The sequence below is a fragment of the Gastrolobium bilobum genome, unplaced genomic scaffold (assembly GCF_033153095.1).
Source record: "Gastrolobium bilobum isolate Gb01-03AN ecotype WA unplaced genomic scaffold, APGP_CSIRO_Gbil_v1 utg9634, whole genome shotgun sequence".
Classification (NCBI taxonomy): Eukaryota; Viridiplantae; Streptophyta; class Magnoliopsida; order Fabales; family Fabaceae; genus Gastrolobium; species Gastrolobium bilobum.
This window is the reverse complement of record NW_026897818.1, coordinates 189700-202248: the sequence shown is the minus strand read 5'-3', so window position 1 is coordinate 202248 and position 12549 is coordinate 189700. Positions and strand designations below refer to the sequence as shown.

General features: G+C 31.4%; 2 protein-coding genes across 2 annotated transcripts; one reads left to right on the top strand and one right to left on the bottom strand.

Moving 5' to 3' along the window:
- The first annotated feature begins 6789 nt into the window (after positions 1–6789).
- LOC133310591 (rop guanine nucleotide exchange factor 12-like) lies at positions 6790–9334 on the top strand. The gene is made up of 7 exons (XM_061511551.1): positions 6790–7066; positions 7337–7453; positions 7650–7804; positions 7893–7967; positions 8068–8343; positions 8449–8769; positions 8915–9334. The coding sequence occupies exons 1-7, from the start codon at positions 6790–6792 to the stop codon at positions 9332–9334; spliced, it is 1641 nt and encodes a 546-aa protein (XP_061367535.1).
- Positions 9335–10063: 729 nt separating this feature from the next.
- Positions 10064–11575, bottom strand: LOC133310581 (photosystem I reaction center subunit VI-2, chloroplastic-like). Its single transcript, XM_061511534.1, has 3 exons — positions 11393–11575; positions 10684–10810; positions 10064–10365 (listed from the first exon to the last, which is right to left on the bottom strand). The coding sequence occupies exons 1-3, from the start codon at positions 11515–11517 to the stop codon at positions 10186–10188; spliced, it is 432 nt and encodes a 143-aa protein (XP_061367518.1). The 5' UTR covers positions 11518–11575; the 3' UTR covers positions 10064–10185.
- Positions 11576–12549: the final 974 nt, after the last annotated feature.

Genomic DNA, 12549 nt, shown 5'->3' with positions numbered 1-12549 from the left:
CTCTTCACGTATCTATGTTAATATTGGAGTAAACATTTTTTTTTTACAATATTTAGGAAATTCTTTTTAGTTCCTGGTAATAAAAAAAAGACTAAATTGGTCCCTAACAGTATATAAAAAGGGCCACATTAGTAACGGATGAGTTGACATAAGGATGACCCCTTTTTTCATAATTTTAGGGACCAATTTAGTTCTTTTTTATTGTCAGAGACTAAAAAAAATTTCGTAAATATTGCCAGAGACAAAAAACAAATGTTTACTCTTAATATTATACAACTCGGACCGGTAGTTGAACCGGGTTGGTCCGAACCGGGACTTGATATTATACTTTATTTATTTTTCTTCAACACCGATATTACAATCTTAACGAACAATTATAGAAAAGGGAGAGGAACGATCAATTTCCGTTGCGATTATAATCTATTAGTATTGGAAAAAAGTAGATAAATTAGATAAAAAAATACAATAGATATAATATCCTATATTGAATAATGATAATAATTTTATTAATGCTTAACATATTAAGCGATAGAATATTACGTATATATATTTTTTTTCATACTTTACTCTGTATGCTATCTTATCCCATATACTAAATACCTTTTAATTAAGGGATGAGATGTTATGCGTAACTTGTTTCATGCCTACACCATCGTCAATCACGATTTGGTAATTCTTTGTCTAATAATGGATATCTTAGAATTCAAATTTTTGGATCGATTGCTTTTAATTGATAATTTTTATTTTTAAATTCTTATTTTTAATTTCTATTTTTAATCGCACAAAACCCATCTTTTTACTTCTTATTTTTAATTGACTTATTAATATCCTTGCAAATTTGTTGAGAGAGACGATTTAGGTTGTTCATTTTATTACAAATCATTATTTTTACAAACCTGATCAATTTAAGTGAGGTCGACGGCTCACGTCAAGTATAAATAGACCGAGCAGCCTGACTTTTTTAATAAATAGAACAAGCTAGGTTTAATAAAAGCTTGTTTAGCAAACCAAACCAAACCTACTTTAATAAGGCTTGGCTTGCAAGCCATTGAGCTAGCTTGATATATTATTATAATAAATAATATATATTTTTATTAATTTTTACTATAATAAATAAAATATAAATAATACTTTTTAGCATAAGAGATGTAATTATATGTGGACTGAGCGAGTTTTATGATTATTTTTGCTCTGACGAAGGAATACAGAATTTGTTGCATTTATAGTCTCAATATTTGGACATATGAGACTTTGAAAAAATATATATTTTATAATTATAAATAAGTCAAGTCAAGCTCAACCCAAGCCTTTAATTTTTTATGAACAAGTCAAGTCAAGCCTAAAATTTAGTTCGTACCAGTCTAATGGGTCAAGACAAGCTTTAAATATTTTTTATAGGCTTGGCTCGTTTAAGGTAAAGTTTGTCTCGCCCCAACTCATTTTCACCCCTAACAACAACTATTATTAATATTTTGTCTAATTCAATCAATTTAAATTCATGGGTGATTTAAATATTTGAATTAATTTTTTTAAGGTACCCTAAACTATCTAACAATATAATGAAAACTTGAATAATTTGGTTAAACGGTAGTTAATTATTAACTTCCTTGAAAAATTTAAGGAAATTTTTTTCACTTATGATTATCATAAGAACATAAACAATGTTTTAATTTTTATTATGGTCAATAGTTGTAAATATATATATTTATCATTTCTCAAACTGCTTAAGATAATCTTAGCTCCGATTACTAAATCATAATCGTACAAAGATGGATCAATGGAGATAAAGAAAGAGAGAAAAAGGAAATCATAACCATTCAAAGGTGAATAAATTAATATAAGGAAATAAATAAAACAGCGTAATTTTGGGATAGCCAGAGATAAATTTATCTCAAGCTGCTAGGATTTTTTTTTTCTCTCTCTCTATATATATATATATATATATATATATGAAAAAAAATATTTCTCCGGCAACTTGAGATAAGTTTATCTCCGGCCACCTTAAAACGACGTCGTTTTATTTATTTATTTTCTTATATTAATGGATTTACCTTTGAATGGTTATTATTTTCTTTTTCTCTCTCTCTTCTTTTATCACCACCATTGATCCATCTTTGTACGTTATGATTTAGTAGCCGGAGATAAAATTATTTCAAGCAGCTTGAGAAACGATAAGCCATATATATATATATATATATATATATATATATATATATATATATATATATATATATTATGCAGGAGATCTTATTTGGTGGTCCAGGATCACCATGATCCCTTCCAAAAATAAAATTGAAATGGGATTGAGAGAAAAATTATTGAAAATGAAAGAATTTAAAAATCAAATATTTTTCCAAGAGAATAAAGGACCATCAAAAGTGTTTGTGCTCCTAGAACACATTAAGGTGGTGTTTGGTTGGGGAGAAGTGAAAATTTTGATGGGTAACTGCATATGGGTATCTGTCATTACCACGTTTGGTTGAAGGTTTTCACTTGATTTTCCCATCTAAACCAGATGGCTAGCAAAGGAGGAAGAGACCAAAAATTAGAGAAGTGCACTGTTGAGAAACCCCTTTGAAGATGTGGAATTGCTATTCAAAACTGGATAAATGAAAAAGTTTTTAATCACAGACAAGTTTACCCCTGCGATTCTTATCACAAACACCTCTAATCCATGTATGTTTTTTGTGAAACAGAGGCGTCTTTTCTCTATATTCTAATAGGGAATGTTGTCTTCCTCAATTGGGAAAAAAAGTTCCTACCATCTTCTAATTCAATGGTCCATATAGCAGTGATGAACTCTTAATAATTGGGACAATCAATAAAACCAAGGTTGTTTTACGAGGATAGTTTCGTAATTTCATTAAATTTTCTCATCAATATTTTATCTTCAACCAAACACACATTCAGAAATTTAATTCAATTTTCCTGGTAAAATTTTGTCCAACCAAACAACTTTTTTAAAACTTTCCTATCTAACTCACTTTTCCTCCAGATCCCTAGTATTTACATTTCTCTAGTATTATAAAATTTCTCCCCAACCAAACACTACCTTAAGCAAAATCCCTTATGCAGAAGACGAAAAACAATCAAAACATTTGTATTCTTCTCTTCTTTCCTTAAGTTAAAAAACAGTTGTATTCTTCTGTTAGAGATTAGAATCATTGCTAACAAATAATTTATGGATACATAATTCATTATAGTAATCAATTAGCAGTTAATTATTAATTGGCGATGTTCCAATGAATTACTGACTTTTTGCACTCAATTTGAGTAAAGCAAAATTTTGTTTTTATTATTATTATTATTGGTATTTGGCAGATACAAATCCATTGATACACTCACCTGTTTCCCATCCAGAAGAAAGGCCGCATTTAAAAATCATTAAAATGACGATGTGCTATTATTTGTTGAAGATTTTGGGAGGGAAAAATGAATTTTAGGGTAGGAATTTCAATTTTAATTTCTGCATTGAACCAAATTTTCATAGGCATGTGGCTTTGGTTTTTGAATTATGTATTTTATATAATATTTTGGTTACATGGAGATACTTTACCTTTTGAAGTGAAACACATCTATTCTCACCACCAAACTGTTCATCAATTAATTTAAATTCATAGGTAATTTAAATATTGAAATTAAATTTTCTATTGTACTTTACACTATCGTATAATATAATGAGAACATGTATATTTTGGTTAATCGGTCATTAATTATTAACATTATTGGAAAATAAGGATTTTTTTAATTTATGATTCTCGTAAGAACATAAGCAATCATTAATTTTAATTGTTTTTATAATCAATAATTTAAAAAAGAAAGAAAGAATTATCTTCTGCAGAAGTGACCGAGACAAAAAAGCAGAAGAGTTGTATTCTCCTGTTAGAATCATTGCTATCACATAATTTATTGATACATAATTCATTATAGTAATTAATTATTAGTTCTTATTAATTATTGATGTTTCAATAAATTACTGAATTTTTTCTCTCAATTTGCGGACAGCAAGTTTTTCTTAGGGGGGGAAATTTCTCATTGATTATTGGTATTTGGTAGTTGCAAATCCATCGACACACTCACCGGTTTCCCATCCAAAATAAAGGCCGCAATTAAAAACACATTAAGATCGATATGCTATTATTTGTTGAAGATTTTGGGAGAAAAAACTGAATTTTTGGGTACGAATTTGAACTTCAATTTATGTATTGCACCAAATTTTCATTGGCATATGACTCTGGTTTTTGAATTATGCATGTATTTTATATAATATTATGGTGGATAGGTTATTTTGCATACTATTTTTTTTTACCTACCTTTGTCTATCATTATCCAACATCGTTACATCAGAATCTCAATACGAGAGAGATAGTAAATGTAGTTAAGATTCTGATCCAATGATGCTAGAGAGTAATAAATAAAAGTAGGCAAAAATAATGATAAATAGAACAACCTATCCAACTTGTTTTTTCCCATATCTTTGGGGGTAGTCTCGAGACTTTCTGATGATATCATTGAACTCTTGATTGTTAAATCAATCTTATAGAGTAAAAATAAGACCAAATGGTGGTAGCTCAGTTGGCGCATGGGAGCTGAGCAGGTGGGGGTGAGGGCATCTGTTCGAATCTCTCCAATATCACATTTGGGAGGGGTTTAAAGCCTTAATCCTAAATCCGCCCCGAATCGGACTAATCGCGAAGCGATGAACCGAAGGAATATTTCCAAAAATAAATAAATAAATAAGGGATTAATAAATAGGCCCAAACGCATGACAAAAAAAAATTAAAATATTACTATTTTAATAAATAATTACGAATAAGTTGCAGTTTGAATATTATTTTCGAATTTACAGTCATTCACGCTCAAGTTAGGCGTGACTCCCAAGGCATTAACGCCTAAATTAGGCGTGACTCGACTGGTGTTAACACGTGACACAAAAAATTAATAGTTTAACCGTAAAACTTTATAAGGCCATAACTTTTGACTCATGTATCCGAATGAGGTAATTCTTTTTTTGATTCCACATAACTTTTCGAGATCTACGCAATGACATCTTATTTGATATATTTTATCTCTCACAAACACAATTCAAATTTGCAACAATGATACTATAAAGATGGCACCAAGTTGGATTAACTCATTTATAAATAAGTTGGCACCAAATTTCTTATTAAATACGAAACGCAATCAGTTCCTATTAAATACAAAACGCAATCAACTCCTATAACATTAAATTCAAATTACCTCCAGCAAATTTATTTGAATTGGCGACAATCTATAACCAACTCATAAAATTATAACGCAATCAGCTCCTATTAAATACAAAACACAATCAACTCATATTAAATACAAAATGCAATCAACTTATTAGAGGTTATTTGAATTTTGAATTTAATGTTATAGCACCATTATTGGGCTTGAATGAGTGCAATATTTTCGTAATTAGGTTCAAAACGCCAACTTATTTGTTTTTCTTATTAATAATATTTTTTAATTTTTTTTGCTAATACACTATATAATACAATTGTTGCAAATTTGAATTATGTTTGTGAGAGATAAAATATATCAAATAAGATGTCATTGCGTAGATCTCGAAAAGTTATGTGGAATCAAAAAAAGAATTACCTCATTCGGATACCCGAGTCAAAATTTATAGCTTTCCAGAATTTTACGGTTCGTAAGTTGATTTTTTTTTGCAACGTGTCAACACCAGATGATTCACGCCTAAATTAAGCGTAAATGTCTTGGGAGTCACGCCTAATTTGGGCATGAATAGTCACGCCCAATTTGGACATGAATGAGTGCAATAGATCCGTAGATAATTTCGAAACAGCTATATATTCATAATTATTTATTAAAATAGTAATATTTTAATTTTTTTTGCCCTAAAAGCATACATATTAAATACTCCATAGTTTGAATCCAACAAAGACATAGCGATAAATCATAAGGAAATAACTTCAAATGGACTTTTTTTTCACTATATAACATTTCAAACTAACAAAAGAGAAGTTCTGGAATGGCCAAAAAATAAAAAAATAAAATTCTGCAATGACAGGGTGGAAAATTTATAGCACCCATTATGGTCATAAAATCTAATAAAAGACTAAGGTATGTGTTGGCGGCATCATAACAAAAAACGGAAAGCCTATAATTTGGTAATCGTGAAGATTTTGGACATCAGAAGCAGTAAAATAGTTGTACATGAAAGTTGAAATTGCAATATCTTCATTGATTCTTATAGTGTGATGCATCTGCACCGTCCAGTGATGGAAGGGAAGAAAGTGAGGTGTGTTAATGTAAATTGCGTAGGCATGTATGTCTGTCTTTCCTCGTCTTTAGCTACCTTTGACCTTCAAATTAGAACCTCAACCATCCAATTTCCCACATCATTAAGAAACAGATTCCTCGCTAACATTAAAAATAAAAATAATAATGCAAATTTTGTTTCTCGAAATCTTAAACCCATGTCATTTGTTACAACATGCACCCCACGTTCAATGAACCCAGCTCAAAAAAGGGAAAAAAAAAATAAAAAATTAACAAAATATTCTATCAAATAATAACCTCCAACCTTTTTGCAAACTCAAAATCTCCTAAAAAAACCATCTTCCATTTCATTTGCAACTCTGGCTTCTCTCATCATGCTATTTTCCTTATCTCCCTTGACATAGAAGTAACAAACTTAGTTTTCCTTCTTTCCCGCTCCATGTTTTGTTCTTGTTAGTTCATCCCTTGAGGAATTTTTCCTTTAGAAAATATAAATTACAAAATAAAATAAAGGAAAAAAAAATGGTTCGGGAACTGGAACAAGAGCAGGAAAGTTACAGGTCCAAACTATTCCATTTCAAAGGGATGTTTGAGAACACAGGGAGGCATACAAAGAGTTTGAGCATTGAGAGTGCCAGCATATTAGATCCATCTTCTGAAGAAGAACCAGTGTCATCAAGAAGTCACGGATCAAAACCTCTAAATGATTCAAATAAGGGTCCTCCACCTCCTAAGTCAAAGTTAATAAGCACCAAGGAGGAAATTGCAGCCAAAGAAGCCAGGGAGAAGCTATTGCAAGGTAAACAATTGGTGCTAATTAGATTGTAATATACTTTCCTTTGACATGATTAAATGCAAAGTTTTTTATTTATTTTATATATGTGTTAATATTGTTTCCATGCAAAAGAGTGGAAAACAGACAGAACCAGAATGTTCTATTTGACCATAATTCACAACATATTGATTTTAAAACTCTATCCATCAATGTATTTTATTTTCAAACTCTGTGGCTGCCTTGCTTTGAATTTGTCTATAACTTCAGCATTTACGATGATTGGGTTTAATTCAGAAATGGAACAGATGAAGGAGAGATTTGCTAAACTGCTATTGGGTGAGGATATGTCTGGTGGAGGAAAGGGTGTTTCTTCAGCTTTGGCATTGTCAAATGCATTGACAAACCTAGCAGGTATTTTGACTTCTTGTTTTCTTTCTCCTTCACCTAATAAGACATGGCATTTTTTTTTTTTTTTCTATATTGCTTGAGTCATGATGGACAAACAAACATTGTGGCCTTACTTCCATTTTCAGGAGAACTTGATAGCAGAAATGTTTCAAATAATTCATTGTCAGTTTCTCTCATTCTTTTCTTACTGAGAATGCAGCTGCTGTTTTTGGTGAACAAAAGCGCCTAGAGCCAATGCCGCCAGAAAGAAAAGCAAGATGGAGAAGAGAAATTGATTGGCTTCTATCAGTTACCGATTACATTGTTGAAATGGTTCCTTCACAACAAAAATCCAAGGATGGCTCAAACATGGAGGTAACCCTCTTTCTCTCCGCTCATGTTTCTCATTCTCCCTATTATCATAATTGCTATATATGATTGAACCTCATCTTTGATTGAATAGATTATGACAACACGACAAAGAACTGATCTTCACATGAATATCCCTGCCTTAAAAAAGCTTGATACAATGCTTATTGTAAGATCACTAACCCTCCTGAGCAAAATATGATCATTATTTTTTTCTATTGGCTTCAATTGATTGTTAGTTATCTCAAACAATTGTTGGTGATGAGCAGGATAGTCTAGATAACTTCAAAGACCAAAACGAGTTCTATTATGTATCAAAAGATGCAGATGATTCAGATAAAGATAGTTCAAAGAGACAAAATGATGACAAATGGTGGTTACCTACCCCCAAGGTTCCCCCAGAGGGTTTATCTGATGCATGCAAAAGGTTTGTGCAGTATCAGAAAGATTGTGTGAATCAAGTACTTAAAGCAGCCATGGCTATAAATGCTCAAACTCTAACAGAAATGGAGATCCCTGAAAGCTATATCGAATCCCTACCCAAGGTAAGTAAAAAACAATTAGTATTTGCTTAAAAGTTAATCTTGATTAACATTCTGACATCTTTTTACACGCAATTTGAATTTTGGTTTTCTTTTCCTCTTGTACAGAATGGAAGAGCAAGTCTAGGGGACTCAATCTACCGCAGTATCACTGATGAATTTTTCGATCCCGATCAGTTCCTAGCAACCATGGACTTGTCATCAGAACATAAAATCCTAGATCTTAAGAACAGAATTGAGGCATCTATAGTGATTTGGAAGCGGAAGATGAACCAAAAAGATAGCAAATCAGCTTGGGGTTCTGCTGTGAGTATAGAAAAAAGAGAACTCTTTGAAGAGAGAGCAGAAACAATCTTACTTCTCTTAAAGCATCGTTTTCCTGGGATTCCCCAATCATCATTGGATATAAGCAAAATCCAATTCAACCGGGTAAGAGCATGTCATGTTTGCAGCTTGATTCTGCTACTCTTCAGCAGCAATGTTGCATGAATTTTTTTGTCAAGGTTGATAAGTTCTTATAATACACAAATATTATTGTATCATTATCATAATTAAGGATCACTTACCATGGCAGGATGTGGGGCAAGCTGTTCTTGAAAGCTACTCAAGAATATTGGAAAGTTTGGCCTTTACAGTGTTGTCAAGAATAGAAGATGTACTCCATGCAGATTTACTCACTCAAAATCCACCACAAGCAGGAAGAAGAAGCATTGTGAGAAACCCAGTTCCCAAGCCAGAAAAGACTCCAACTCCTAGAGAAGAGGTAGACAAGGGTGCGGAAGAAGCAGGTTCAATGACACTATCAGATTTCATGGGTTGGAGCAATGATCAAGGTGACTCAGACATTAAGAAGGACCTTTTTGCAGTTTCAGATGACCTTTGCAAAGACCTTGATAATGGAAAGCCTCAAAAACTCCCAGAAATAGTGACTGACAAGAAGGTGACCTACCTTGAGACCTTGGGAGGTATGAGAAGTCCAACTTCACGGCATTAAGCCAAAAACAGAAATGCTAAAACTTGAAAGAGGGACAGAAATGAGGAAGGAAAACAAGTATGGATGATAAGTCTGGTCTGAAGAGGACTTGTATTTTAGACTTCAATTATTTATTCTTGATCATCTATTCTTTCATTTTGTACATAGGAACGAATATAAAAAACCATCAGGTTTGAAGCATTTCAGATATGGTGTCCTCTGTTAAGAAAGATTTGAAGTCTGGCAGCTACAGAAAGCCATTTTGATGAATTCCCAGATTTCATGCCTCTCGCTGCCATTGTGCCTTAAAATACTAGATAACTCATTCGGCCTATGATGGCAGGAGAATTTGGCCTGATAAAAGAAAAAAGGTTTTGGCTGAAATACTTGTGAAATTAAAACCATTGTACTATAATATTCTCTTGGTGGTTGAATCAATTGTCACCAATTCTTCTTCCTCGAGTTATAAGCTTTTATTAAGTAGCCAATTTTTTTTAAGTAATTGTTACATGCAAATTTATAACTAAGTTGAACTTGACACGCCACTTTTTTATACATTAGTAAGTATTCTGAAAAATAAAGTTGTATTGTTTGACGTGCCATATCATGTTAAAGAGGTAATGAGGTAATCTAGGCTCTACCTTGGTGAGTTACAGTTGTATCTGGCTTTGACAAGCCTCAAATCCAAATTAAGAATTTAAGACCAACATCGCAATCAAATAGCTTATACTAATTTGTCTTTGGTTCAAATTGAAAATCAAAGCAATGCCACTCAATTATACTGAAAATAAACATCTTTGAATTAGTAGGCTGAAAGCATAATTACACATAATGAAAAGAGAGGAACTCAGGAGATGGAATTGTGATACTAATTAGATCTTGCCACGTGGACCAAGCTTTGGTGGAAGTTGTGGACCCTTCTTGATTGGTAGAATGTCACCTGAAGCTGTGGCACTGTAGTATGCAAGGGTGGAACCACCTCCTAATATCAGAAACTTGAGTAACAATCCCCTCTTTGTGAATGGAGCAGCAAATGTCTCAAAGAACTTGCTCTGCAAAATCCATATCAATGAAAATGCTATATACTTTATGTATTTTCATTCAAACTGTCAAAAGACTAGGTTGTGTTGGAAAATAAAAAGATAAAGAAAAAAATTTGGGTCTACACACAAATATATGTAATAGATTAAAATCACCATGTACTTTAAATTAAATCAAAATATACCCTTGCACTTTAAATCAATAATACAACCAATGAGGCAATACATATGTGTATACAACTATGTTAATGTTATCAAAGTAATCATTAATGAATATTAATAGATCACAGATTCCCAAATATCTATTAATTTTCCATGTTTCATACGGACCTGAAGAGGGTTGTAGGGTGAAGGTGCATCTGAACCATACAAGTCCCACTGCCCTGTAGTGTTACCAAGATCCTCCAAATCAAAGTACACACTCTTGTCACCATATTTTGCAACCACAGCACCACTCCTGTAATATTCAGTTATACTGTTTTAGTATACAACTAAAATACACATAAACCATATATATACGGAGAAAAATACAATTTGCTTGAGATATATTTTTCTCTGGCGAGTCCAAAATTATGTAATTTTTTTTTTATTTACTTATATTTATTGATTCACTTTGAATGATTATGATTTACTTTTTCTCTTTCTTTCTTTATTACTACTAATTCATTTTTTTTACGGTTATGATTTAGTGGTCGGAAACTAAACTCATATATATATATATATATATATGGAGTTTATATTTCTTTAACTGCTGTACGTGTAGTAATCAAAACTTGCCATATATATACTTGAAAGTATTAAATGCGGAGAATCATAATCATACAAAGGATGAAAGGATTAAATGTGAAGAATCATAATCATACATCTATCGTTGTTGTACGTAAAGCGATTGCAGAAATGATTGTACCTCTGTCTATGTATATATGAATGGGGGGATTTCTCTATTTCTTCTAATAGGAAGGTAAATAAGCCATGTGTTTTTAGATATTTTTATATAAACCATAGTAATGAAATTGCAATTGTTGCAAATGCATGGTACCTGAAGTTCTTGGATCTGAAACTCTGGCGAGAAGACTTGAAAGAAAGCTTAGTTCCATTAAGGGAACTTCCAGCAAGGCCATTGATTGCAGCAGCAGCTGGTGCTAAGGTTGCCATAGAAGCCATGGTGATGCTGTTCACTTCTAACTTTCTTGTTCTCTTAACTCAGTATGATGTGGCCAATGGAGCATAGCTATTTTGGTTTTTGATATTTTGCTTTGATCTCATGTTGCCACGTGGCTAGCTACATTTACTTGAGCAGATTCGGAAATTTTATTAGCAGGTGACACGTGGCTTGAAGATAGATAAGCTTATCCACTTCTGAACTTAATTCTAGCCTATAACAACAAGCGTTACATGAACTATTAATATTTTATACAAAAAAATGTGATAATAACTTCGCAATTTCCTGTGTTATATTATTTTTTAATATTATAGAACTATGTCTAATTAGTGTTAGACTACTGAGCAAGTCTTTATAAATACCTTAGCCCCAACGTAAGTAACCTTACGTTTGACCATACTAAAAAGGTTAAATAATTTATTGACTTGAACACCGTCTAACCATAATAAAAAATAATAAGTTAAATTTGATATCAATTTATTTAAATGAATAGAGTGATTTTTAAGAGTAAAACTTATACTTAATAATATTGCATAATACTTTTAATAAAAAATATTTGAAAATAATTTAAATAATTTAGTTATATAAATATTGAAAGATTATTTAAGAATAAAATTATTTTGATTTTATATGAAATGATACTGTCGGATAAGAATATGTAAAAGGATATTGTCTTGATTAATTTAAAGAAATAAAATTACAAACTAATAAGAAATATGTATAAACAATGGGTTCGCTTTTCTGCAAGATAAGTTATCCGCCGTAAGTCCAATACGACGTCATTTTGGGACGAAAATCACGGTGTTTTTATAATTAATTTGAATTTATTTTAGGGATATAATAGTCTTTATACTTATAATTTTTTAAGATTTCAATATATCTGCATTAACTGCAGAAATATTTTTCCCATAAACAATAATATAAAAAATATAAATAAAAATGAATTTGAGTTTGAACTTATTAAAGTGCAGTTAAGGAAATAAGGATTAATAGTAATCATAAAGAAATATTGATAAGCAAAAGGGAGTAATTGA